The 27,565-nt window shown below is 40.3% G+C and overlaps 1 protein-coding gene and 1 long non-coding RNA gene across 2 annotated transcripts; both read left to right on the top strand.

Moving 5' to 3' along the window:
* The first annotated feature begins 2,049 nt into the window (after positions 1-2,049).
* Positions 2,050-2,994, top strand: LOC113326699. Its single transcript, XR_003348486.1, has 3 exons — positions 2,050-2,085; positions 2,177-2,205; positions 2,898-2,994. It is a non-coding gene; the product is annotated as an uncharacterized LOC113326699 (long non-coding RNA).
* Positions 2,995-6,025: 3,031 nt separating this feature from the next.
* On the top strand, positions 6,026-8,389 carry LOC113326633 (lipase 3-like). The gene is made up of 4 exons (XM_026574334.1): positions 6,026-7,395; positions 7,545-7,640; positions 7,869-7,936; positions 8,045-8,389. The coding sequence occupies exons 1-4, from the start codon at positions 6,664-6,666 to the stop codon at positions 8,154-8,156; spliced, it is 1,008 nt and encodes a 335-aa protein (XP_026430119.1). The 5' UTR covers positions 6,026-6,663; the 3' UTR covers positions 8,157-8,389.
* The last annotated feature ends 19,176 nt before the right edge of the window (positions 8,390-27,565 follow it).

Genomic DNA, 27,565 nt, shown 5'->3' with positions numbered 1-27,565 from the left:
CTCCCTCCATGTAGGTGTATATATATGAGGAAGATGGAATATGGTGATGTTAGCAATAGAGGAATTACTAATTAACTGGAACTGCATGTGTGAAGCCAAAAAACTATACTCTTATCCATTAGGCAAGTTTGTTGTTAATCTCTGTAGATGTTTCCTTTACACAAGATGCTTTTTGCTAAAATTCAAAATCTTAAACAGATCCGAGTTAATCAGGAAAAAGTTTAGTTTCTAGAATAAAAATTTAGTAACATTTTGAACCGTATGGTTTTCTTGCCTTTGTTCGGCAGGAAGCAAGATTCAAAAAAATATGGAGATTATGTTTTAGTTAATCAGGAAGCCGACATAAACATCAGGATTGCATAGCATGTCATCTATTTAGAGCTTCGGCAATTCTTATATGATTAGCAATTTCAAGTAATGGGTTTCTGTTGAAACAGACCGATTATATAGGTGTGATTTTGTTGTTATGATTTGATGAGTATTGTGTGTTGCAAGTTGATATTTCTTAGTGTTTCTTACCTACATGGTAGGTAAATTCGATTCCCTTAAGAGTAAAGACTTCTATGGGCATTTTTTTGATTTAATTTTTATGATTGATTCGTTTCATTTGGTTCATCAAGCGACCTTATCAGCCTAAGAATGCAAAATACAGCTAAACTTTCTTCTGAAGTTACAATGAAGTTACAATGGTATCACAGATTAGCTTTTGCTTAGAAGTACATGTTCAGCTTAATTTATCAGGTAATAGTTAAGTCAAGGAAGATGTTGAAGTGTAATTTTAGCGGATCCTTTTTGGGATTTTGAGCATACCACGATTAGTGTAACACTTAACTTAAATTGAACTAGCTAACATGGCAAGTGTAAGCAAACTAGGTTATCTACAAACGCTAATCAAGACTGTTTTGTGTTGATATAACAAATAATGAGTTAAGAGTTCTTGGAGTGCATCTATTTCACCGTTGTTGGTTCGTTGCTTCAGTTAGCATACCATAAATGTGTTTTTTTTTTTTTTAATCTTTGGGTTGGTAAAATTCCCATGCTTATCGATATTTTCCATATCATATGTATGCCAAATATCAATGTTTGTTGTGGGAGTCGATGAGAAGGAATACAAATCAGACATCGACTTTGTATCTTATGCCAATTGCACTGCAAACAACATTTCTCCTTTTCCCAAGGTTATCAATCACAGATTCAGAATTTTTGATAGCCTTATAACTGCCATCCATTTTATCACTGCCACCCGGAAGGATGTTGATGGATCTAGCAAGGACCGGAGAGGTGGAGGTGCTTATTTATTCAACATCATTCCCAATAGAACAAAAGTTGCTAAGGTAATCTAAGATCCACTGTTGTATATTTTTTTTTAAGACTAGCATGTTTTAACGGTTAATGATTTGATTAGTGTTGTCTTGATTAGTATAATTTTGGTATCTATCTTGCTAAAACAAATGGTTTTGCACTAACCTGACGGTTCTAAGATGGCTTTTTTAACTGATTGACGGTTCATATTCCACTGATAGTGCTATGAAATGCAAAATATAAATCTAGGCTGCAAATGCATCCCCGTTATAGGCCCTCATCCAACGTCCCAAATTTGAGTGGTGCAGATTTATGTGTTTCGTTATAATTATTATATCAGAACAAAACATAATGAAACTTTGGTTTTCATTACTTGCAGAAGTGGTCATTTTAGTTCATGGGAATCACCTTTCTTCCATAATCCATTGTTTCATTGACCATCTGGGTGCTATGCTCAATGGAAGGAAGCAACAAGTCTATAAGAGGTTGTTTTAGCATTCTACAATTTTTTTCTTTTCCTCTCTTATACGCAGAAGCTTTTTTTTTTTTTTTGTTAATACTGACCATACATATAGCAAAAAGAGGTTTCAACTTTCAAGATATAGAGATATAAATTATCCGTGGTATACTTCGTAGAGGAATTTTCAGGAGTTTGGTTGAACCTATTTGTTTTTTTCCTTTTCATATTTCTTATATATTTATTTTTGTTTACTTTCTAAATGTTGGCTTGGGGTAATTGTACTTTGCAGAACCGCTTTGAAATTCGGATAAAGAATGTATCATGTATGTTAGACTGTTCTAAACTAAGTCTCATCTATAATATCGAGGTTCTTATGGATGAAATGAAATAACCAGTTTCATGTTCTTTGGTCAGATTTCTTCAGGACAGATTTGGGCGTTGGGGTATACTCTAACTTAATATTTTTCTTTCAGAATTTTTGCATTTTCTACTGTGCATAATCAAATTTTCCTTTTACTTCTTTGAGCTGGCATCATATAGCTTCTTTCAATGGACGAAGTACTGGCTAAATAAATTTTTCATTCACAGAATCCTTGACTTTCATGATTTTTCTGTTCCCGCTTTTAGTATTTCTCAGTTATTTTATGTGGCGTAGTTGATCTATATTAGATTGTTCGTAATTTATAATGCCTAACTGAGTTTCTTATCTACGCATAATAGAAATTAAATTATGTTCCATTTTCTTTTTCTACTGTTTACCAGGAAATGGGAAACACAGAAACTTAATGAGCTTATAACACATTCTTTACCATGCATTAGCTTTAATGGGCTGTCCTCTTATATAACTAGGTCATGAATCACAGCAAACAAGAGTCATATGTACAATTAGCCAATGGTCTTATCATACTTCATAGAAATGACCATCTTCTTGGCATGGCAGAGTCAGAGCATATTGTCCCGCTTAACTGTTGAGTACATCTGTAGTGACATGGTATATATATTAATATTATTATATAGCATTTGACACTTCGAGTGTCTCATACATATCCAAGGCACCAATTGCTTTATAAAAAGAAGAAAAACTTGATAATAACTTCTTCTTATACCGATGTTTTCAATTTTGGTATTTTTGTAGAGTCCGGATGAATGTGTTGTAGCATCTGCAGCAGTGCTCGGAACTTAAGATTTTGAAATGTAATTTGGACATCGGAATTGCACCCAGATCCATCGACACATTTTGATCACATCTGTTGAGCATATGGGGTGGTTTAGGGTCTTCTAAGGACATGTCTGAAACTAGGTCTATTGACTCATTTTGATAAAGCCGCTTTATGAACGGAACAGTGTAGAGCAAGGGTTACTATTATGCGATTAATCATTGGTTTTGATTTTTTTTTATTTTTGGCCGATATTATGATGAAATTTGATGCAAGTGTACCACTGCGTAGGTTGTTAACCCACTGTAAAGCTATATATAAAAAAGATAAGTCACTTCATATCTGTTTGTACAAAGGTATCGGTTTCATTTCAAAGTGTATGGGTACAGTCAGGGGATGAAATATATAGTGAGTTTTAGTTTATAAAGATATTTAAATATGACATCTATTAGGGAGAAGGGTGAAAGTGAGTGGTTTTTGGATGAGGATGAGGGGCATCAGATGGTTAAAACGGATTTTGGCATTACCTATAGGTCTTACAAATTTAAATGAAGGGTTGTGATGGGCTGATGGCAACACACAGGCCAGACAATTATCAATTTCTACACGGTATAAAATTAATCCAAACTAATCTCTGACGTATGTAATGCTCTTCAGAAGTCTCTAAGGTATCTATATCCTGTCGTAACGGCAAAGTCTCTAAGGTATCATATCCTGTAGTAACGGAAAATAAGGCTGAGAAGGACAGTTATACACATGGACGTATTGGTATGGTCTTCGAGTGGAATTTTCCCTTTTTAACAGTACGCCCATCTATGCAAGCACCATACGTCAGACAGCCAAAAAAATGTTGGTGTGGTATCTGTGCACAAGTCCGGGTGGGCGGACCTACCCCTGGGCTAAAGGGGGCTAAAGCCCGGGTGGTCTTGCTAGTCCACAAGCCTAAATTCTTTTTTGTTGCCCGATCAAGCTTTTAGCCCAGGCCATAAAAGAAAATTTATACTTCCTGGATCCGTCCCTGTGCACAACACAATAAGAAAGCTCAGCAATCACTTAGTTAATGACAATTACTTGGTTACTGCGAACCATCCGGACCGTTACGACACGGATCATATACTAGTGAGACGACATAAAAAAAAAGTTATCAGCACATCGATGTGGAGGCATTGCAGGCTGCGCAAAGCAGCCTTACATACAAGAGTCAAAATACCCACGTACAAATATAAAAGAAACAAAAAAGAGTGTTACTTCGGTTAATTGGGAGTCAAAGTACAACTAAGATGGTTGGACTTGGATATATTAGTGGAGTGGCAGAACAAAGCACCTCAAGAGCGTCAATCCTCATGGATGGGCAAGAAGACAATATTAGCAAATTCCAATAGGAACTTCCTTAAGGTAAGTCTTAGGTGCTAATCTAACAACTAGATTAGCAATCTACATCAGCTAGGGAAACCTTCTAAGCTCTATGGTAGTGCTAATCTAGTAGCTAGATTAGCAGCCTACGTCAGTTGGGATCACCGCCAAGCGTTGTTTGGTTCAGCGCAATAAATTTTCGCCGTCAGATCAAATTTTGTGATTTTTGTGATTCGATGATTTTTGTGATTTTAGTGAGCGCCGAACCATTCATCGTAAAGGTGATTTTTGTGGCGCCGAACCATTCAGCGCTTCAATCTCGCTGCTACTTCACCTGCGAGTACATAATAGGAGAGAGAATTAGTGTTAACTTTTACGTCACATTTTTTTTTAAACTGCAACACTTAACTGCTAATCTAGCGGCTCAATCTAGTTCATATGACTTAGCCTTAAGAGGGGGGCTTCAAATTAAAAGTGTTTGATCAAAATACACTAAATTAGGTGTAACTATATGGGATGAGAATACTCACTATTCATCCAAATTCCTTTACTTATCCTTTCCCTTGAAAGACTGTCCAACAATGGATATTAAGAAGACGATGTTCAACCGCTCGAAAAAAACTCCTTGAACAACGTTCAACCTCTCGAGGATATTTTTTAGTTTTTTTATTTGTTATGAACTCTTTGAAGGGTCCCTCAGTAATTTTTTCATTAACAAAAATGATATAGTTGGGAGACACATGTTCAGTCGCTTGGTTTCTCTCTACAAGCAGTTGATACTTAGCCTCTTACTCTCTAGTTTGCTCTCCCATAGTTAGAAAAGATATTATTATCGGGAAAGGACCAAAAGGGGAAGCCCCACGACCCCCAAAGTTCTCGAATATTCGAAAACAAGATAGTAAGACCAATCGGACAAAATATGAATGATGACGTATATATACGACTGCATGATAAATGCAGCAAGAACAATTTTGGGAGTATACTTCCGCTGCGTTCGAAATATTGACCAGTCATCTGAACTCATGTTGACTAGTCAACAATACGCACACAGTCAACGGTTAACGACACTATTTCGCGTGTCAAGTAGAAGTGCACCCCATCTTGGATAGGTCAACTGGACTCAGTCAACTGGTCATCGGAAGATTGTCAGGACGGAAGACTCAGTTAACCGGACTCTAAGAGGACTCAGGTAACAAAACCGTTGCGTAGAGTCCATCATGGGGCAAAGTCAGTATAAAATCGTGGTTGAAAGCCGAAAGTGTTACTTTTGGAATTATGAAACAGTAAGTTCCTGTAACATCACCTTTTTTTTAGTCCTTTCCCAGCCATCAACTCGAAAGAAATTCTCTCTTTCACCTAGTTACTCACTCGATTTGGTAGGGATTGGGAGTTTTCAACACTCATTCTATAACCCTCTGACAACCTTGTGCAGCACGAGAGTTAGTTGGTTTTGAGGGGTGTGAGTGGTTTATCATTTAAGGCTATCGGCAAAGTCCATTGAGTGAACTTTACTACCAAGAAATAGTATGAATTGAACGTCTTGCCATGAGTGCCTTAAAATCAACCTATTACGCTCATTACATGTGGCTTTTGATATTTGCACAAAATTCTCATTTTGCCGCTAATATGACCTAATCCCTCCCCCATAACAACTTTCTAATTCTTTTGCATGAATTCCTATTTGCGCGGCTTATAGGGCTCAATCCCTTTACAGGCGGAGCTGGAAAATATAGGTGGGGTGGCTTGAAAACTATTTGGATTGGTGGGGTGGCTTAAGCCCGTGTCTTAGGTATGAATTTTCTTAGCCAAGCTTAATACCAAGGTGAAATTGTGATTTTTTCTAACGCAAACGCATATCTTGGCTATACTAGTGCAATTCCCTTATAGATAAGTTATGGATCTGTTAGCAAAACTCCAAATTGAGTTGATTTACCAATTCAGACAACCAAAAACATACCCATGCCAGTTGCAGGGATAAACATGCCAAACAAATACAGCACATCTAGTTTTTCTTTGTACCACACAATTATTTGTATATGCTGGCAAGATTGCACTAATATGATGATCATCAGTTTTATGATCAGTGGTCAAGATTATACGATACTAAAATATACCAAACATCGAACGGATTTGGGTTATTGGTGTAACAATAATGGTGTAACCATTGTCATAACGCTCACGAGTTTATAGGGCAGATTCCCATTCCAAAACAAAACAAAACAGAAAACACAAGTCTTCTCTATATCGACCACCTTAACCGGATCTTCCAAGACTGATTACGTTATTCCCCATACAATATTCCTCCAACTCCCAATTATTTCTCTCTCAAATACTCTGTTTTCTTCTGTGTTTCTTCTGTATTTCCTCAGTTTCTCTCGCAAAACTCATTCAATGGCATCGATAATTGATATAATTAGACTTCCACAACTGATACTCTTCTTCTACTTATCAATTCTTGCATCAATTTTCAGAAAACTACTGTCTTTCTTCCTTCCAAATAAATCATGTTTAAGTTTTACATATCTTAGTGATTTCGCATTATCGCTGTACTTCAAATTCTATTGTGGTCTCCAATGTTGTACCATAAAGCTTGATGATAATCAAACTATTCTGCACTTCTGGATTCCTAAGCGACACGAACTGAAGAAACCTTCTCTTTTGTTGATTCATGGTTTTGGTGGGAATACAAAGTGGCAATACTATCCACAGGCAGGATCACTCCATCAAGAATTCAATCTATACGTACCGGATTTGATATTTTTCGGGGACTCGTTTACCGGAAAACCAGACAGGACCGATGTATTTCAAGCGGAATGTATTGGAGAAGGAATGAAGAAACTAGGTGTGGATAATTATTCGGTATTTGGTATCAGTTATGGAGGTTACGCAGCGTATCGGATGGCCGATATTTTTCATGAAGAGATTGATAAGTTGATGATCATGAGTAGTGGAATATGTTTCAAGAAAGATGAAATGGTCGAAGAAATGAAGAAATTGGGGAACAAAGATGTTGCGGATATATTAGTACCAGAGAAACCAGAGGATTTGAGGGTTTTGATTAATCATGCTATGTTTAAACCTCCTGTTTGGGTGCCTGATTTCTTACTACAGGATTTCATCAATGTAAGTATCTTCCTCTTATGTTTTTTTTTCAGTTTTTTAAAGTATTTTTGGCATGCAATTAGAATTTTGACCTCAGATAGCAGAAGTAGAGCGATCAGGTGCCCTTGACATTACGTTTGATTTATTTTTATATTTTTGTGATATTTTAGGTTATGTACATGAATCATAGAAATGAAAAAATGGAGATGCTACACAACTTGATCCATAAAGAATCTGATTCGAACTCTCTTCCTGTTCTAAATCAGGTAATATATCGAAACCTCATTGATCTTATATTTCCCTGTAATGCATCTTTTTCCCCTTATTTATCAGTATACGTCCCCTTGTTGTTATCAGTATGCTTCGAGTTAAGTTTGATAGATGTCTACTGATTAAACAAATAAAAGAAAAACAAAGTTTGTACTCGAAAACAAACATCACCTCTTTGTTCACTTTTTAAATTTCTTAATCATTTTGTGTTTTTGGGGTTCAAGGAAACGATGATACTATGGGGAGACAAGGACAAAGTTTTCCCATTACATCTAGCTTTTGAATTGGAAAGGTTTGTTTGATTCCTTTTGTCTTTGATTTCAGTAAACAATTTTATCTTGTAACTAAGATTATTACATTTTTGCAAGAAAATGATAGTTGAATTTAACCATATTTGCAGGCACTTAGGTGAGAAATCAAGGGTGGAAATTATCAAGGATGCAGGACATGGAGCAAATTTAGAATCACCTTACCTTGTAAATCATTTAATCAGATCATTCCTTCTGAAATAGTGCATAGCTAGAAGATTTGATATATATATATATATATATACATATGTATGTATGTATAGCTTTAAGTAGTAGTTTAGGTCACCAAAACTAGGGGGCATGCGGCCTAGTGGAAAAAAGGCCTAGCCAGATCCGGATCCTGTGTGGTTGCACACTTTGCTCTGCCTCAGGCGCTGCCCTACCCAGAAGTAATTCATAAATAATCACATTTTCAATGTATGTGGTGTTTGTTTGTATTTTCTTCGGTAATGATAATTATATTAGAAAAAGTACACTACAAGAAAAGTGGGGTACTGCAACACGACATTGGTGAGGCAACAACCCATATTTCACGTGGCTAAATCCTTTTTCCACACAAAAAAAAATTTCCACACCGTGTGGCAACAACCTGTGTGACAAGAAATTATTGTCACACCTTTATTGTAGTGCAGCAAAAGCTAGGATTTTTGCCACACCAAACGGTGAGGCAATATCATGAGGCAAAAAGGTATTCTGTAATTTAATTTTAATTAATTTATTTCACTTTTAAAATCTGTTGATAGGCTTTTTTTCTATAGATAGAATTTTATTTCAGTTTTTTCTCTCTATCATATTGGTTTTTGTGATATTATTTAGATCCAAATCTTTTCTTCTGATCTTTTATAAGATTCTATACCATTATCAGGAACAAAATTTTGATACACAAATGTTTAACAGGAATAAAATTCTCTTTTTGATTTTATTTCATATGCAATTTGGTACATATATACAATATAATTTACTCAATACATTCATTACATAGATAAATGATACATCATAATTTAGAGAAAAACGAAAAATAAAATAAAAGCGAAACTTCATTCCGGTCTTGTTGTTCATTCCTGCAAAATCAATGTTCAAAGGAAGATAAGTACTATCATAATTCGAAATCGTTCTAAATGTATATACATGTATTTCTAGAAAATGAAAATTACCTTGCAATGGAAATATCCCAACAATTGGTTAGCAATATCCACTAGAGCTGTAGATCAACAAATTTTATTAAACTAGTTAAAAAACGAAAAATGAAGGGAAGCAAACAAAGGTCAAAACACTATCAATCTAAATCTAAAGAAACACTTAATATATTTTAATGTAAACTACCAACCCGTGAACATAAATTAGATTACAAATAAACAATTCGTAAAATCGTTGAATACACTGTGAACTATTTCTCTAACGGTCATCAAACCTTAAAGAAATTAAATAATCACAAGATTTCCACTTAGTTCTTACCAAATCAAGTTAATCTTCTTGAAGTGGAACTGGTCAACACTATAATTGAATAACTTAAGTTCTCAAGCGGCAACGAAATCAAAAATTCGAAAACTTCTTTAGCAATTTGATTACCATTGATTATCAACAAAATATGAAGTCCTTTTTTTGGATCTCAACCCATAAAAGGGAGAAAGAGAACCAGAGTTGTTAAAGAGAGAAAGAGGGAATGAGAACCAAAAAATATATTAATTCTCTTTCTTTCCATTTTAGGAAGAATAAAAATATATTAATACGTTTAATTTTCTTTCTTTCCATTTTATGAAGAATAAAAATATATTAATACGTTTTTGCCACACGTATAAACTGTCTTTTTGCGGCAATAAACTGTCTTTTTGCCGCACACCAGACCTTGCTGCGGCAAAAGCTAAACTTTTGGCGTCACCAGTGGTTTCCATGTGGCTAGAAATCGGATGTTGCCACAACATGATATAACTGTGGCAATATAAACATTTTGCAGCATACCCTCTAATTGGTGGTGTGGCTACAGAGTGATTTTCTTGTAGTGGTACCACTGCAATTAGAAACTTATTGCAATAGAAAGGCGATAAAAGAGGAGGACAAGAAGAATCATAATCACAAAAAAGTAGTTACTTCAAAATATATTAACTTGAAATCATGCGTACAACTAAGTCACAGACTCACGGAGAGTTAGCCATGCTGCAGAGCGGCCGAGTTTGCCGCAAACCACTATTTCTCCATGTAAATGTTATAAATATATATTTTTTTTTAACTTAAAAAAGTTAAAATTTTATTAATAAAAAGAAAAAGGAAACAGAGAAAAAGTACCTAGGATAAACAAGGAGGAGGGAGACGCAATCCACTCCATATTACAAACAGGAGAAGACAACAAGTAAAACAACCACAAGTTGCCAAACAGACTCAAAAGCCAACACCACAACTACAACCACACAAGCATATAGACTTATGTTCCTAAACGACTAGAACAAGAACAAGCCTAAACCATTATCCTCATTTCCATTAGCACCAGATGTGTCCATAGTATATCCACTTAATACCTTAGCAGATATCCCTGATACAACTCTGTCATTTCTAGATGTCCATCTTGTCTTCTTTTTCAATTGACAAGTCTTAACAAGATGATCAAAAACCATACAATTTTCACATTTAAGAGGTTTCCATTGATATTCAACTGGAAGCTCCATTGCATATTTGCCATCAATTTAACAGGGGAATGCTCATACAGTATGGGAAGTCTACGTCAATGTCAATGTAAATCCTAGCAAAAGCTAATCTATGTTTCTTAAGTATGCAGTCATCATCTAACAAAGATACACCAATATAACTTGCTATCAGTTCTAAACCTTCCTCATTCCACACGTGCAATGGAACTCCAAAAAATTTCACCCAAATTGTAATAGTCTTAATTTCGGAAATTGATTTTTCTATAAGCTGTAACCAATGTCTCAGAATAAACAGGCTGCGTGCAGTGTAAAAAGAGCCAGTTTCTTGTGCATTTCTACGATCCTCATCATCCATAAAATCATAGATGAAAGAAATTTTTTTCATGGAGTTTACTGGTTACCTGTTTCTTAAGCCTCCATATCTTGCTCACAACCGTTTCAACAGAAGCAAAAGAACCTCTTTTTCCCACAAAAAAGCCCACCACCAAATTTTCACACTTCTTGATTCCTAATGAGAAATTTTCAGAAAGATATGAAACCACAATCTTCCCATTAATCTCTTTAGGGGGTGGTGTATTTCTTCAATTTTGGTTGAGAAGATACAACTCTTGGGGTAGGAAATTGATGCATAGTGGTATTTCTTTATTTTTGTTCTCCTTCTTACCCTCCTTATTTGGTTTATTTACTAGTCTATCCTTTTGTGTGCACATATTTCATCATCAAACACGTGTATATAGGAAAATACGTGGAGAGCATGCGGACAAAGTCATCAAAGCATGATGACACACGCCCATATATAGCCAAGAAGCCCATCCCGTCGACGTTGGATCTTTGCCCGAACAAATCTAAGGGCAGAAGTTAAAAGATGTACCGGTAACACGATGTACTGCGGAGCACCAAATAACTCCCGAAGAGTTACTTTATCTCATCCCCAAAAGAAGCCAAGATCAACGGCGGAGAGAAGGTGAACTGACATGGATGTGACAGGGGCAGAAGACACTTGCCTGACACGAGCAGGCGCCTCAACTACCCGCATTAAACACTCTGAGCAGCATACGTGTCGATCAACCCGTGGAACGAACGAGGGCGACTCTGCGTGATGAAGTAATGAACGAAGACCCCCGCGTGATGGACACAAAACACAAGAAGATAAGGTTCCAACGACCCTCAGAGATGGGTCCCAAAATCTAACCCTATAAATACCCCCTCTCCACCAAGAGTGAAGGGATCGGAAAAATCAGGGAGAGAAGGAGAGAGAAAGATTGCGAGTGTAAGTTAGTCCTTTACAATATACAGACCTATGTAAACTCCAAAGTCGCTCGACTATCCCTGTAACCATCAAGTATATAGTGAAACAATAACCCCGTGGATGTAGGCCTTAGTGTTGATCCACGTAAATCCCTTTCTTATTTACATTTCAGCACTTTATATTCGCCTAACGCTCCTTGAGTTTTACTTTTATACTTTGCTTTCTTTATCTTCCCCTGCGTAAACGCCCCTCGCAATGTTATTAGATGAGGCTATGATAAACCCGAGGGTTTTAAGCCAAGAAATCAATGCAATCGTATTATCAGTGTGAGACGGTACCTAGAGTGCGAAAATTGTTTGTGAACATATAGATGCCTTCGTGATTTACGTATTCACAATTTGGCGCTAGAAACAGGGACTTCGTCCCGGTAAAAGATTTATCTTATCTTGTGATTTCATATTAAATTAGCATATGATTGCTCTACTTCATTAGATCTGGCAGTATATGTCGAAGCCATTCAAACTGGTTAAAATATTTATTGCTTAGATCCATGGATTTACATTTTTTAGATCTCGGCTGGACTTGTCTTTCCGATGGGTTTTTGAAAATTTCCAAAAAAAAAAATCTACGTGCATTTTCAAAGGGATCCTTTCATGTATCCACATACCTTCAATGAACCCGCATTTTTAAAAGTTCTCGGTGGCCCTCGGGCAGTTTTTTTCTTGGAGTAATGAATTTCGTAAACTAACCCGATCCGCACAAACATTTCTGTTTCTCGCTGTTTGAAATTCCCTTGTGCAGAAAAAAACGACAGCACGATTGAAAAGATGCAGGAAGCAGGAAAATCCAAAGCCTCGTCAAAGGAAGCACCAAGGACAACCCCGGTCATCACCCGGAGCAAGCAGAAAGGAGACAAAGCCAAAATAACTAGTCAGAGACAGGACACTGCGGAAATCACTTTGCCTATGAACGCTAACTCTGTTGCAGCCGCGACCCTCAGAGCAGCGGCAGCGAAGTACAGTACGGCAGCGGCAGCCCCAAAGGCTGCGGAAGCCAGCAAAACTCTTGTTACGAATCAATCTCACCAACCAAAAGAAAGGGTGGATGAATCCAGAACACATCAACCCGCGCACCCGCCAACCTTCGGAATGCCACCAACAAACGAACAGAATCAAACTGTGTCGGTGGGCACTCCCCCGATTTGGAATTGCCAACAATCGAAGCTGAACCTCCACCACCTTTAGTACAAACCATAGAAGAAGGCGGCACCATGGCCGTAGTAGCACGAGCGGGGACTCCCAATCAGGGGTCAAACCAATCACATCGACTGATGGCTGAGCTTGAAGAATTGAAGAAAAGCCAGCAGGTTTATGCAGATGTTGTAGTTCTGCTGGCCAGAGAAAACCAAGATTTAAAAGACCGGATTTCCCTAAGCACGAAGACCAGCCAGCAACTTGATGAGGAAAATTCAAAGGCACCAGAACCAAATCGAGACCGAAGAGTCATCGTAGCATCCAATGGAGACACGGCTAGGGGAAGTAGCGCATCTGACCCAGATTACAATGACGGAGAGTCAGACTATCACGAGCAGAAGAGCATAGGCCATCATCGCGCGATGGAAGATCTACGTGATGAAATGATGGCCGAGATCAGGCAATTAAACAGTAGACAAGGCGGGGGAAGGTTATAAGAGGTCATGAGAGAGGCTAACTCCACGCCCCTAACTCATCGCCTGGACAACACCCCTATTCCGCTGAAATGCCCTGTCCCGACGTTCGAATGCTATGACGGATCCAGTGATCCCGCTGCACATATTCGGTATTATAACCGTGTCTTATCTAGATGGAGGTAGAACGACGCCGTACTCTGTAGATACTTCCCCTCAAGCCTGAAGGGATCGGCATTGTCTTGGTTTGATAATATGCCGCCAGACTCCATCCACTCCTACGACCAACTCGCAGAAAAGTTCTTAAGAACTTACATGTACAACAAGACTGTTAACATCGGAATGGATAAGCTCTTTTCACTGGCAATTGGCTACAAGGAAACCACGAGGGAATACACTAACAGATGGCACAAGATCTGCCATGCTATAGGAAGTGTGGACCCAGTGGTAAGGATCAACTGCTAAAAGTGGGGATTAGACCGAATGAGTCCACTATTTGTTGAGATTCATGGAAGCGTGCCTAAGACTGAGGGAGATCTTCGAATAATTATTGAAAAGCACGTTCGTATTGAATAAATCCAGCGTGAAAACCCGAGGGCGTACACGCAGAGGTATCACCGTACAAATTCAGCAGAACAAACCAATGGGGCCAAAAGGAATTGTTCAGTGGAGCGGCCTCACGAAGACAGGAAGGAACGAAGGGATGAACGACGAACAGGCGACCGAAAATTCGAAGATCAAGTTTACACGAAGCTCAACGCTAGCTATGCTCGGATCCTGCGAGAGATCAAAGGAAGGGAAAACCTGGAGTGGCCATGGTCTAAGGGAAAACAGCCCCCGAGAACCGAGAAGTCCAAATATTACTGTGAATATCACTGCTTCAACGGACACCAGACCGAAAAATGTAAAAACCTCAAAATAATGATCCAAAAATTAATCGATGCTGGCGAGCTCAAACATTACGTACGAAAGGATGTCGCCGAGGATAGATCCAAACGAACCAAGACAGTCCAACTTCCAGAAGGGAACCGCACAATCAACATCATCTCGTGTTCTGAAGCCGCAGGGCCCTCACTTACAGCACAAATAGGAAAGAGGATACGGAAGCAGTTCGAAGACCGATGCGAATTGTATAAGATCGATGGGATAGAGGTGGACGAGCACGAAGAGTGGATGGACTCACCTATTATTTTAGATGCTGAAGATATCGAAGAAGATATGGAAGACCATAACGACCCCCTGGTCCTCACACTACCAGTGGTTGGATGTAACCTTAAAAAAATCCTCATAGACGGGGGAAGCTTAGTGAACGTTCTATTCTACGACGCATTCAAACGAATGAAGCTCCCTGAAGAACATCTAATGACCTCTTATCACACCATCTACGGATTCAATGGAGCACCCAAAAGCCATTGGGAGACATCGTGTTGCAAGTCGACGCTGGACCCATGAAGTTAGAAACACGATTCAGCGTGGTGGACGCCCCATCCCCCTACAACGCTATTATTGGACGAAAATGGTTACATAAGCTCAAGGGAGTGGCGGAAACGTACTACCAATATCTCAGATTCCCAACACCTGAGGGAATAATGGAAATCAAGGGAGATCGGGTCTCTGCAAGAGAGTGCCAAGCCACTCAGGATCGTATCAACAACGAACAAGAAGAGCAGCGAAAAACCCGAAGAATTAAAAATAAAGAAGCCGCGAAAGAGAAGGCCATAGACCTGTTCCTCAACGAAACTACATGAAAGGGCTTGACAAAAGATGATAATGTACTAAGCACAGAGACAAGTACTTCAGCAGCCAACGAAGGACAGAAACATACCAAATAGCAATCAAGGAACGTCCCAGTCCTAGGGGACCCGAAGCCGGTGTTCACGCCAGTAGTGCCCGTAAAAGAAATCAACATAGGAACGGAAGAAAACCCGAAGATGATCAAAGTAGGGACCCTAATGGACGAAAGAAGAGAGGATTCTCTAACCAAATTACTTAAAGAATACGCGGATGTATTTTCCTGGAAGCTAGGAGATATGCCGGGTATTGACCCGAAAGTAATCCAACACGAGCTACGCATCATACCAGGCACACCCCCGTTCAGGCAGAAAATTAGAAAAGTTGCACCAGAGTATCATAAGGCAGTGGAAAAAGAACTTCGGAAACTACTAGACGCAGGATTTATCAAGGAAGTCAAGTACCCTACATGGATCTCTAACATGGTCGTCGTTCCTAAGAAAAATGGAGGGGTTAGAATATGCATCGATTTTACTAACCTCAAAAAGGCATGTCCAAAGGACAGTTATCCCCTGCCAAGCATAGATCAGCTGGTAGAAGCAGTAGAAGGATATGAAGAACTGTCATTCATGGATGGACATTCTGGCTACAACCAAGTAGCCCTGGCAGAAGAAGATCAGCCACACACAGCGTTCTACACCCCACATGGCCTTTATTGCTACACTAGAATGCCCTTCGGACTTCGAAACGCAGGGGCAACATACCAAAGAATGGTCGATGCTATCTTCAGGCCATGGATTGGTAGTACCTTAGAAGTCTACGTTGACGATATGCTCGTCAAAAGTAAGCTGCGCAAAGATCACCACCAGGATCTGAGAGATATCTTCGAAGCAATGAGAAAACATCACATGAAAGTGAATCCAGAGAAATGTACTTTCGGCGTCACCTCGGGGAAATTCCTCGGGTATCTGGTAACAAAAAGGGGCATTGAGGTAGACCCAGTAAAGATTCAGGCCATATTAGAAATGCCATCCCCGAAGAATTTAAAAGAAGTGCAGAAACTCAATGGGTCCATCGCAGCCTTGGGAAGATTTATTGCCCGATCCTCGGACAAATGCAAACATTTCTTCAATATTCTCAAAAAAGGGAGCAAGTTTGAATGTACCGCAGAATGCGAAGAAGCCTTCCAAAAAATCAAAGAACACCTAGCTTCAATTTCGATCCTGCAGAAGCCGGATCCTGATGAGGTTTTGGCATTGTACATAGCAGCAACAGAAGACGCAGTCAGCGCAGTGTTGGTCAAAACCAATACGAAGATAGAACAGCCTATCTATTACGTCAGTAAGACCCTCAATTCTGCGGAAAGGAACTACACAAAGATCGAACAGCTTATCCTAGCATTGGTATGGGCTACTCAAAATCTGAGAACCTACTTCCTAACTCACTTCGTCCGGGTCCCATGCAAAGCACCACTGGAAGCAGTCCTCAAAAGCGCGGGAAAAGTGGACAGAATATCCAAGTGGAACACCCACCTGGACCAATTCAACATCATTCATGAAATTCAACATTCTCGAAAATCCCAAGTTTTGGCGGATTTCTTAGAAGACCTCCCCCTGGACAACGACGAAGAGATTAAGGGAATACCAGAAGCCGAGGAAGAAAGCAACGATCCAATGGATATCCTCGAACCCGCAAGTCAAAGACAATGGGAAGTCTTCGTCGACGGTTCCAAAAATAAGGAAGGAGCAGGAATAGGCATTGTAATCACCACCCCAACCGGAGAAAGGATTGTACAAGCACTCAGGTTAGAATTGAACGAGCATACCAATAACATCGTCGAATACGAGGCAGTCGTACATGCCCTCCGTGTAATAATAGAAATGGGGTAACCGATGTAAGACTGACAAGTGATTCGCAGCTTGTCATACGGAAAATAGGTCTCGAGTACAATGTGTACGATGACACCCTCTCAGCTTACATGGCCTTGGTCTAAACATTGGCATCACAAATTCCGAACATCAAGTTCCGGCACTTATGCAGAAGGGATCTCAGGCACGCGGATGCCCTAGCATATATATCATCCATGCTGAAGGATAAAATCGTCGAAGCTATTACAATAACAAGGGTATACGAGCCTTCGATTTCATCTCAATTCTCCTTCACTACCAATCAAGATACAGTGGAAGAAAATATGGAAGACCAGGTAGGAGAAGACATCCATAACGACTTTGACGAAGAAGATATCCTGTCAAGAGCAAATCAAGACGAAGACTTCAGCAACGAAGATGATTGGAGAATGGAGATCCATGCGTTTCTCGAAAAGGGAAGCTTACCCGCGGATCATAAACAAGCTAGGAAAATACTCTCCAAAGTAGGAAGATATGATCTCCGGGATGGGGTCATGTACAAGAAATCCTTCCTCGGACCGTTACTACGTTGCTTATCCCGGAAAGAGGGGCATCGAATTCTAAACGACATCCATTATGGTGACGCAGGGAATCATAGCGGCATGATATCACTAGCCGACAAAGCAAAAACGCAAGGATATTACTGGCCCACAATGATACAGGATGCCGCAAGGATGTCCCGACGGTGTGAAGAATGTCAGCGCTTCGCCAAAAAGATTCACGCGCCGGCAACAATGTTACATTCTGTAGATAGCCCGTGGCCATTTGCAAAATGGGGCATAGATATCGTCGGGACTTTCGTCGAAGGGTCAGGGAAAAGACGATTTTTGATAGTAGCCACGGACTACTTCAGTAAATGGGTAGAAGTTAAAGCCTTAACCAGGATCAGAGACGTGGATGTGTTTACTTTCATATTCCAGAACATCATTTGCAGGTTCGGCATACCAGCAGAAATCGTGTTCGATAATGGTAAGCAATTGCAGGGGAAAAACATAGACATGCTCTTCGATACTTTCAAGATAAGGAAAAACAACCATATACCCTCAAAGAAATGGACAGGCGGAAGCCACTAACAAGACACTCGCCCTTATCCTCAAAAAACAATTAGACGAACATAAGGGGCGATGGTGTGAACAGTTGCATAATGTGTTATGGGCATACAGAACAACAAGAAGATCTTGCACTGGGGAATCCCCGTTTCTCCTCACTTATGGAGCTGAAGCAGTCATCCCAACAGAGATCCTCATGCCAACCACAAAGACCGAAGCATGGGAGAAAAATCTCACAACATACATGATGTTAGAGAGATTGGACGATCTAGAAGGAAGAAGGGAACCAGCATTGCAGAAGATGGAAAATTATCAACCAAGACTAGCAAGGGAGTACAACAAAAAGGTAAAGCTTCGAAATTTTGTAGAGGGGCAGTATGTTTTGAGAACAATCCCACAGTATCAACGAGAAAAGAGATGGGGAAAGTTAGCACCTACGTGGGGAGGACCTTTTATAATACACGACATTGCGGGAAACGGTTCCTACTATCTTCGCAATCTGAAAGGCGAAGTCCTCCGGCATCCTTGGAATGCTAAGTGGCTTAAACTATATTACCCATAGGAGCAACCCAGCTTTGCATCTGCGTGAAGAAGACCAGAAGAAGAAGGCAGCGTGACCGCTCTACATGTTTCTATCTCTGGACGAGGAATTGCAGGCCTCAACCTATCAATCAAACAAGCTTTCTAAAATTCAAGTAAACAAAACCTATCAACAATATTGGGGAAAGTAGTTAATCTACAATCTCTCAGGGCTCCCCCATCAGTGTCCATAAGTGTAAGACCAGGGGGGAGGCACCCAGCAGAAAGAGATACCCAACCAATCTTAAGGCAACGGGTCGACGGAATGGGTGTATGTAAATATTTTAACCCAATATCCTAGAAAGTTGCCTCGGCCCCCACCGTCTGGGAATCCTCTGGCCAAGGGTTCGCCAGCGGGGTGACAGGTCTCAAGCCGATCACGAAGGTACCTCCCTTCGGTATCGCACCCAAACACTTAAAAATCTCTTCTTTTGTTTTTAGCGTCTTTCATCACAATGCTTAAAATAAACAACAAACTGATATTGCAGGTATATCAAAAAAAAAATGATCCATTTCATAAAGGTTGGTTACAAAAAGCGGCAAGGCCAATACAAGGAATACACATCAAAAATATTCTTTTTAAAAAATACTAGCAAAATCTAACGGAAGGATAATGATGCCGCGGTCTCTACTTAGATGATGCCGCCCCATCAGCAGGGTTGTTCCGAAGAGTTGAAGGGACGCTCCCACCAGATGAGGGTCCCGAGGAGCCAGGCAAGGGAGCAGGCACTGGACGACGCGGATAGCTCTTCACGAGGCCATGCTCGGTCTTGAGGCCAAGCTCAATCTTCTCCAGCATCTTGTTTGTCTCCTCAGCCAATTGACACCGAGCCTTATGCATAATAACTGTCGTCCGCTGTTGGACTTGGGATAACAAGGAAGATAGACGATTTACATCTTTAGAAGCAGCACCAACGGCCTCCTCGCGGGATGCCGCCAAAATCTTAAAATGATTAGTCTGTTCTTCCTGCTGCGCTAAGGAAGATTGAGCCTTTTCAAATTTTTCATTTGCAACGCGGAGTTGTCCCTCGAGATTTGAAAAAGACAACACCAGGGAGTTAGCACAGAAAAGAAACAATCACACTCGATGAAATAGGGTTATACCTTCGACACAAGCCGAAGCCTCTTCATACTCATTAACAACCGCATCTCACGCTTCATTTAGATGGTCATATTCCGCGGATAATTTCTTATAATCTAGTTGAAGGTTGGTGAGAGTAAATTGACTGGCATCTAATTCTACCTGCTTCATCGAATCCATGTGACGAAGGTGGTTCACTTCGTTGTTTATCTCTGATACCCCTTTGCTAAGTCTGTACATACATACTTCAAGATTTCTCTCAGACTCAGCCTGGCGAGCTATTTCAGCGCGAGACGCAGCAAGGGCCTTGCTTAGAGCCCCAACTTCGGCTCGGGCATCGTCCCTTTCTCTGGTAAGACACAGCATGCTCTCCTTAACTCCTGGAAAAGGAAGGGAGTGAGCCTTTCGTAATTCCTCTTCCAGAAGATGTATCCTAGACTCCAAAAATGAAGTGCGCTCACGGGATTCCCGCAGATTCTCACGTGTCCACAACAGTGTACCATTGAAAAAAGTACGGTCATGGTTATACAGATTCTGCATATCAACCATTTGAACATGCCTTGCGCGCCATACCTCATCCCGAGCGTCCCACTTTTTGGCTTCTCTCTTAATTTTCTCGACCAGCTCTTAGATACGAGACTTTTGCCATGCCCTTTCGTTTCGAAGTCATATCAGCTCGGGGATGCCACCCACTGGAGATAGGGTGGAGAGACTCAGACAGAACAACTAAGTAATATAGAGGAATTACGACGCACTGCGAGGGTAAAATAGGAAAAAGAACCAAACCTGTGAAAGCTGAAACTTGGCCGCGAGTTTGCTCTAACTCAGTGCGAACGGCAGCAAGCTCTGAACGAAGACCAGCCTCCGCTTCACCCAGCCTTTCTTTCTCTTTAAGGCTTTTCTTCAGTTCTTCTATTTCCACCTCAGCCGCAGACAATTCCTTTTCTCTGTGACGAAGCTTAGCCTCCAGCTTCAAAGATTCGCTTTAAAGAACTGATACAACACATGGTTACAATGCTCACTCCTCATCATCTACACATCAAAACAGCAAACATTATTACACCGAAGGATTCAATCGTCACGAAGAGATATGTACGAAGACTTACCTCCAAGACACGCTGCTGAGGAAAACCATATTGGTACCCATCGGCTATGGCCATCATATCCGCGACAGAAGTAGGAGGCTCCGATACGAGGGAAGCTTCGGGAACACTCAAGCTTTTCCCCCACATCTCAGATACCCGCGCCTTGGAAGATAGTTCCATCATCCGACGGGTATATGCATCAGAATCCTTTTCACCAGCAACCACCGGGGCAGGATGAGGGACAAACAGCAGACCCTTTTTCTTGAGCCAATCCATTATGGCGTCCTCACCCTCAAACGTCAACGAATGAGGGAAATCCTCGGAAGGCGAGTCAACCACGGACTTCCCCTTTGTTGATATTTCCCCATCAACACAAGTTTCGGCATCAACATGCGCATCTTGGTCATCTGCGCCTCCATCCTGAACAGCAGCGTCTTCCTTACCATACCCCCCGAGCACATCCCAATCATCATTGGGGGAAAGTAGAGAGAAGTCTTCAGGAAAATCAAGATCATCGTCAAAGAGTTCCCCTGCGGAATAAACCCTGTCAAAAGAGAACTCTTGAGAAATGGTGGGGAGAGTTTCCGCAGCATCACCAGCAGGAACAGACGTATCAGCGATAACACTGTCGTCAGCTACCGCGGCATTATTTCTCCCTTCATCACCATCACAACCCGCACCAATCTCCTCCTCGAAATTAGGAGGGGAAGTATCAGTGCGTTCTTCCCCATCAGAAATCTCCTCATCCTCGGCAAACTCTTCGTTTACCGGACTGGTAACTTCTTCATGAACCTCAGCCTCACCCATCACAATGGTAGAAGACTGCTTCGGCCCAATATTTTTCTTCTTCGAAACCTGCAAACCAACACATGTTCCACAGAGTTATTTTTTCGAACAGTTTGATTTTCACAAAAAAGGAGAGGCGCGGCCAGAATCTGCAATAACCATACCTTGGCAGTAGTGGCACTCTTCGATGGAAGTATAGCACCAGAACCTTCCTCCTCGTCTCCTTCAACGACGTCGAGGGCATAAGGAAAGTTCATACCTGCGAAGTTTAAACGCCAGGGACAGAAATCTCCATAACGAGAAGAAGGAGATTCATGTGGCCTGCTACTCTCAGAAGGACGCCAACCGCGTGGACCCGGAATCCAACCGTACGCCCAAGGACCAACAACTTAGATAACAGTAGCGTGCCACTCGTAGTCATGATCATGCTTGATCCTGTCACGTGCGGGAAAAAGTTTCCGCTGACTAGACCCCTCGTTGCCTGGAACATACTTCAGTTTGGCATCGCTGACCTCACTTAACAGACGAATTTCGCCCCGAGGAGCAGCGAGATTCCGAAGGATAACACTCCACGGTTTACGGTTCCTACTATTGACGTAATCACCAAAGGAGTTGTTGAAGTTTTCAGGAGTATACCATTCCCTCTACGCGGGATTTGGAACGTAACACGTCATCGTCGTCTCCCCCTTACTCCGCAGATAACACTCCCTCAGTGCACGGAGATAATTCCCCGATAATTGCGACACAGAACGACTGTGATTTTTGGTGGAAGAGCCTTCACGACCAGCGAGCACATTGTAATAAAAGGAGTCACCAGACTTGTACAACGTCAGCATAAGGCCCTCCTCGAAGGCTCCAACCGTAGTCAACAAGTGAAACTCATCAAACTGATACTTCGAGATGATCTCGTAAGTAATATCATCCTCAGGGGCATAGAAACGAACCTCGAAGGCTTGAAGCTCATGCTTCTCCTTGAAAACTTCAAGGTCAATATGTTTAAACGTGACTTTCTTCTTGCTGACCGAAACGCTGCGTATCAACGGGGCAGCCTCATCCCCTTCCGCGGGATCGGACGAACCAACAAAAGCTTCGGAAGCTTTTCTTTTCAAAGTAGGATTCTTAGACGATTCGTCTCTCGGAACAACACCTTTGGAGTTATTCCCTTTGAAAGAAAGTACTGGAGGCGGCGGAGGGTGCTGCACGGGCACTACTGAACGCAGAGGAGGAACATCAAAGGCAACAGCACGAGGAGGTGTCTGCGTACACCTAACGTCATCACGAGGACGAGAAACCGCACGATCGGAAGCGTTTCGAGACCCGGAAGGATTTTTTGAGGGACCCTGTTTCCTAGGAGGAGAGGCCTTCTCCCCAGAAGAAGAAACTCTAATACCACGGGGATCCATTTGAGACTCTCTGCGCGGAGGGGATCTCGGTAGACTGGAACCCGGAGTTTGATAAGGAATCCGTGGACGGTCAGACATGGCTGCGAAGAGGTAAAACATAAACAAGTTAGAAACAAACACAAGGACATCACCAAAGATCAAAAAACCACAAAATTAGCAGTCCATCTCAACATAGCACAGAAACCCTAAAACTAGCATACATGCTTGAAATTCCCCAAAACCCTAAAACCCTAAACTCAAAAGTCCAATCAATACAAGTAAAACAATGGCCTCCTCGATTTGAGACGAAGAACAGGGGCAAACTAGCATACAAGCATTAAAAGAGGTTCTTCATCACAAACAAGGGACGACAGCAGCAGAAATGGGAGGCTACAATACGATCAACAGCAGAAAATTTACAATCAACACATCTTAAAACAACAGGAACAAAGAAAAGAAACCTTACCACCACAAACAGCAGCAGGAAGAGGACAACAAACCAGAAACAATGAAGAAGTGAGCGTGATTAATGCTAAGACAGAGAATTTAATGGTTGAAGAACAAAGAATGAAGACCGACAGAGAATGAAATTAATTTTCAAGGAGAATGAAATTAATTTTTCTCCCCTCCTTAATATACTCGAAAGAAAGAGAAGGAAGTTAAGGGAGGAATGGGAAACGTGCCCATTAAATGAGCAGTTAATGCACGAATAAGAAACATGTCCAAGTATCTAGGAGAAGTTATTAGGAGAGAGGAAGAATATGTAACGACTGTTTTCTTCAATGCTCCCACTAAACACTCAATCCCGAAGAAAAGGGGCAAATTGTGTGCACATATTTCATCATCAAACACGTGTATATAGGAAGATACGTGGAGAGCATGCGGACAAAGTCATCAAAGCATGATGACACACGCCCATAGCCAAGAAGCCCATCCCGTCGACGTTGGATCTTTGCCCGAACAAATCTAAGGGCAGAAGTTAAAAGATGTACCGGTAACACGATGTACTGCGGAGCACCAAATAACTCCCGAAGAGTTACTTTATCTCATCCCCAAAAGAAGCCAAGATCAACGGTGGAGAGAAGGTGAACTGACATGGATGTGACAGGGGCAGAAGACACTTGCCTGACACGAGCAGGCGCCTCAACTACCCGCATTAAACACTCTGAGCAGCATACGTGTCGATCAACCCGTGGAACGAACGAGGGAGACTCTGCGTGATGAAGTAATGAACGAAGACCCCCGCGGGATGGACACAAAACACAAGAAGATAAGGTTCTAACGTCCCTCAGAGATGGGTCCCACAATCTAACCCTATAAATACCCCCTCTCCACCAAGAGTGAGGGGATCGGAAAAATCAGGGAGAGAAGGAGAGAGGAAAATTTTGAGTGTAAGTTAGTCCTTTACAATATACAGACCTATGTAAACTCCAAAGTCGCTCGACTATCCCTGTAACCATCAAGTATATAGTGAAACAATAACCCCGTGGATGTAGGCCTTAGTGCTGAACCACGTAAATCCCTGTCTTATTTACATTTCAGCACTTTATATTCGCCTAACGCGCATTGAGTTTTACTTTTATACTTTGTTTTATTTATCTTCCCCTGCGTAAACGCCCCTCGCAATGTTATTAGATGAGGTTATGATAAACCCGAGGGTTTTGAGCCAAGGAATCAATGCAATCGTATTATCAGTGTGAGACGGTACCTAGAGTGCGAACATTGTTTGTGAACATATAGATACCTTCGTGATTTACGTGTTCACACCTTTATGTTTACTATTTATTGTTGAAACCCTAGTTCTACGAGCCCAAGTTTTGTTTGTTTAGAAAAGTGGTGTAAGAATCCTAAATTCTCCTAAGAGAAGAGCCTCCAACACTTTGTTATTTCCAATTTGTAATTGGGTAGAAATTTCAATTTGTAAGAGATGCATCTATTATCTTCTAGTTTCCAATCATAGAATTAGGTAGAAATTTGAAGATAATTAGAGAAGAACCTCAAATTTTTGTATCTTCCTTGTTCCAAGGGTAGAAGAAGCATCATTTGAAGGTTGGTTACTTTTATTTCATGGTGTTTTGTTATAATCTAACATTCCAATTTCAATTATTAGTATTACTTTATATTAGTTGGTATCAAGAGCTTTGGTTTGATTTTTTGGGGAGAAGCACTAGTACAAATCTTTACATTGGCCACACTTAATCACCGTGTCCATAGGATTTTGGTCATGGATTTTTTTCACTCCAAAAATGTGGCATCAGGTGCCGAGACAAAAAGGTATCCCTATGGCTACATAAACTTTGAGTGGCTATAAAATATGATTTACCATGGCCATAACTCTAAAACCGTGTCTATATGGTACTCAATATTTTTTTTTTGTAGTTAAGCATTTTCACTATCACCATGGCCATAGGATCCTTATAGACACACAATTTAATTATATGTGGCTAAAGTTTACCTTAAAGTCACGTGAATTTTATTATAGCCGTGGCCTTTGTCATCAATTGGACACGCAAAATTCATTTTATCATGGCCAATTCATGAGTTGCAGTCACACTAATTTTTCTCAACCATGGACATCTCTATCATTTGGACACACGGAAAATAATTTAACATGGCTAATACATGATTTGTAGTCACGTTTAATCTATGGTACCATGGCCATCCATATCTTTGGACACATGATAAACATTTTACATGGCCAATTAATAAGTTATGGCCACTAAATATTTGTAGCATCGTGGCTAAATTTTTTCGAAAGACACATCAAGTGTTTTGAATGTAGCTATTGTTCACCTTTTGGACACATCAAGTGTTTTCAATGTAGCTATTGTTCACCTTTTGGACACATAGGATACCACAAACCATGGTGATAACCTTTATAAAATGACACAAAACGTATTCAACGTGGCAAATATTAGCTTTTAGTCACTCGAGAAAATTGCAATTTTATTGCTCAATTTATCTTCAAGGACCTATCGGCCCCTCTTTTAATGTAGCTAATGGTTAACTTTTACCTACCCTTATCTGAGAGAATATGTAGTCAGAATTATTAATATATCAAAATTGATATAAAATATCTTTTATTAATCACATGAGGGAAACATCACATATCTTTGATAAGTTTAGTAGTAAGCAGAACTCGGAAAAATCACCATTTCAGATGGAGATTCAATAATTAATAATTCACATAGTAAATCCATAGTACCACGACTATATATTTATCTGTAACTAGACTGTTGTACTCTTCATTTTCTTACTATTTCTCATATTCTTCAGTTCCCCATAATGCAGATCCGAAGCTTTAGCAATCTTCTTAATCTTCTTGGTCTTTGGGTATGTCATCATACTTATCTTCTTAGTGTTTTTAAGCTTTAGTCCACTCTCTTGACATCATCATGAAACTCAAATTATAACTCATTACTTTGGAACAGTTGTAGCTATCAAAGCCAGCACTTGTACCAGTCAAAGCTAACACTGATATCCCAGGAACATGGTTCCTTACAGACGAAAGGTTGGGATAGCTGGGCCTGAAGAAGTGCAGGGAAAAAATATTGAGAGTTTGAGACTACAGATAGAGTATGATGATAAACTACTGAAACTGATAGATTCGAATGTCATTCTCCGCTATTAAGCAAAACTAAGAACAAAAGTTCTTCATCCTGTTTGGTGCATTACCTTGTTATGTCGTCATCACATACTACTTAATAGCTCCGAGATGCGCATCTGATAAAAAAACACCATCCCCACATGGAAATGACAAACTCTACCATAAATGAAGTATCCATCTTGACAAACTGATTGAACATAATTACATGTATATGGGTAGACAGTCGAATATATACATACCTCACCTATGAAAAATAGATTCAGTAAACCTCTAGGATATAGCTTGGTCTGCTTTGACGATGAGATTCAATAAATTAACCTTGAGGTGTTGCAATAAGTTCTGGAAGTAACCTTAACACGGCTCTCGGAAGTTGAATCTAATGACAAAACCAGAATATACAAGTCAGAATATATATGTTCTAAGTTTACCTCCCTTTACAGTTTTATGTTTAAAAAAATAAATATCCAACACCATGATCAAATTTAACCCCATCGTAGTTCTACTAAGCGTATATTCTTGGGTGTTTCACATACCAAAAAGGATAAAGAAGTTACCCTTTTCCCGATTTCTAATGTTTGAGTGGATGACATATATTCTACAATAATCCTTTTTTCTTTAGTGTCATAACTTGATTTTCCTGTTAAAGCATGACATCGATATGATTATATATAACCCTTCATAGCCGAAAGAGAAATTCAGATAAATAGATAGATTTGATATAAATAAGAGAGATTGCATGCATACTACCAAAGTTGTCAAAGGAATTCAAAAGAGCAACATAAACAGTTGGAGTGAACACAACATGAACTGACCTCTTCTGTAAGCTTGAAATTTTTAACCATCAGAAATGCA

Source organism: Papaver somniferum, unplaced genomic scaffold (assembly GCF_003573695.1).
Source record: "Papaver somniferum cultivar HN1 unplaced genomic scaffold, ASM357369v1 unplaced-scaffold_10, whole genome shotgun sequence".
NCBI classification, from domain to species: Eukaryota; Viridiplantae; Streptophyta; class Magnoliopsida; order Ranunculales; family Papaveraceae; genus Papaver; species Papaver somniferum.
Note: the sequence above shows the minus strand (reverse complement) of the source record. Positions and strands in the feature narration are given on the sequence as shown.

Bases quoted from the DNA above. Each gene is read 5' to 3' on its own strand.
- LOC113326633 (XM_026574334.1), top strand. From the start codon at position 6,664: ATGGCATCGATAATTGATATAATTAGACTTCCACAACTGATACTCTTC. The intron at 7,641-7,868 runs GTAATATATCGA...TTGGGGTTCAAG, and splicing joins CTCTTCCTGTTCTAAATCAG to GAAACGATGATACTATGGGG. The intron at 7,937-8,044 runs GTTTGTTTGATT...CCATATTTGCAG, and splicing joins CTAGCTTTTGAATTGGAAAG to GCACTTAGGTGAGAAATCAA.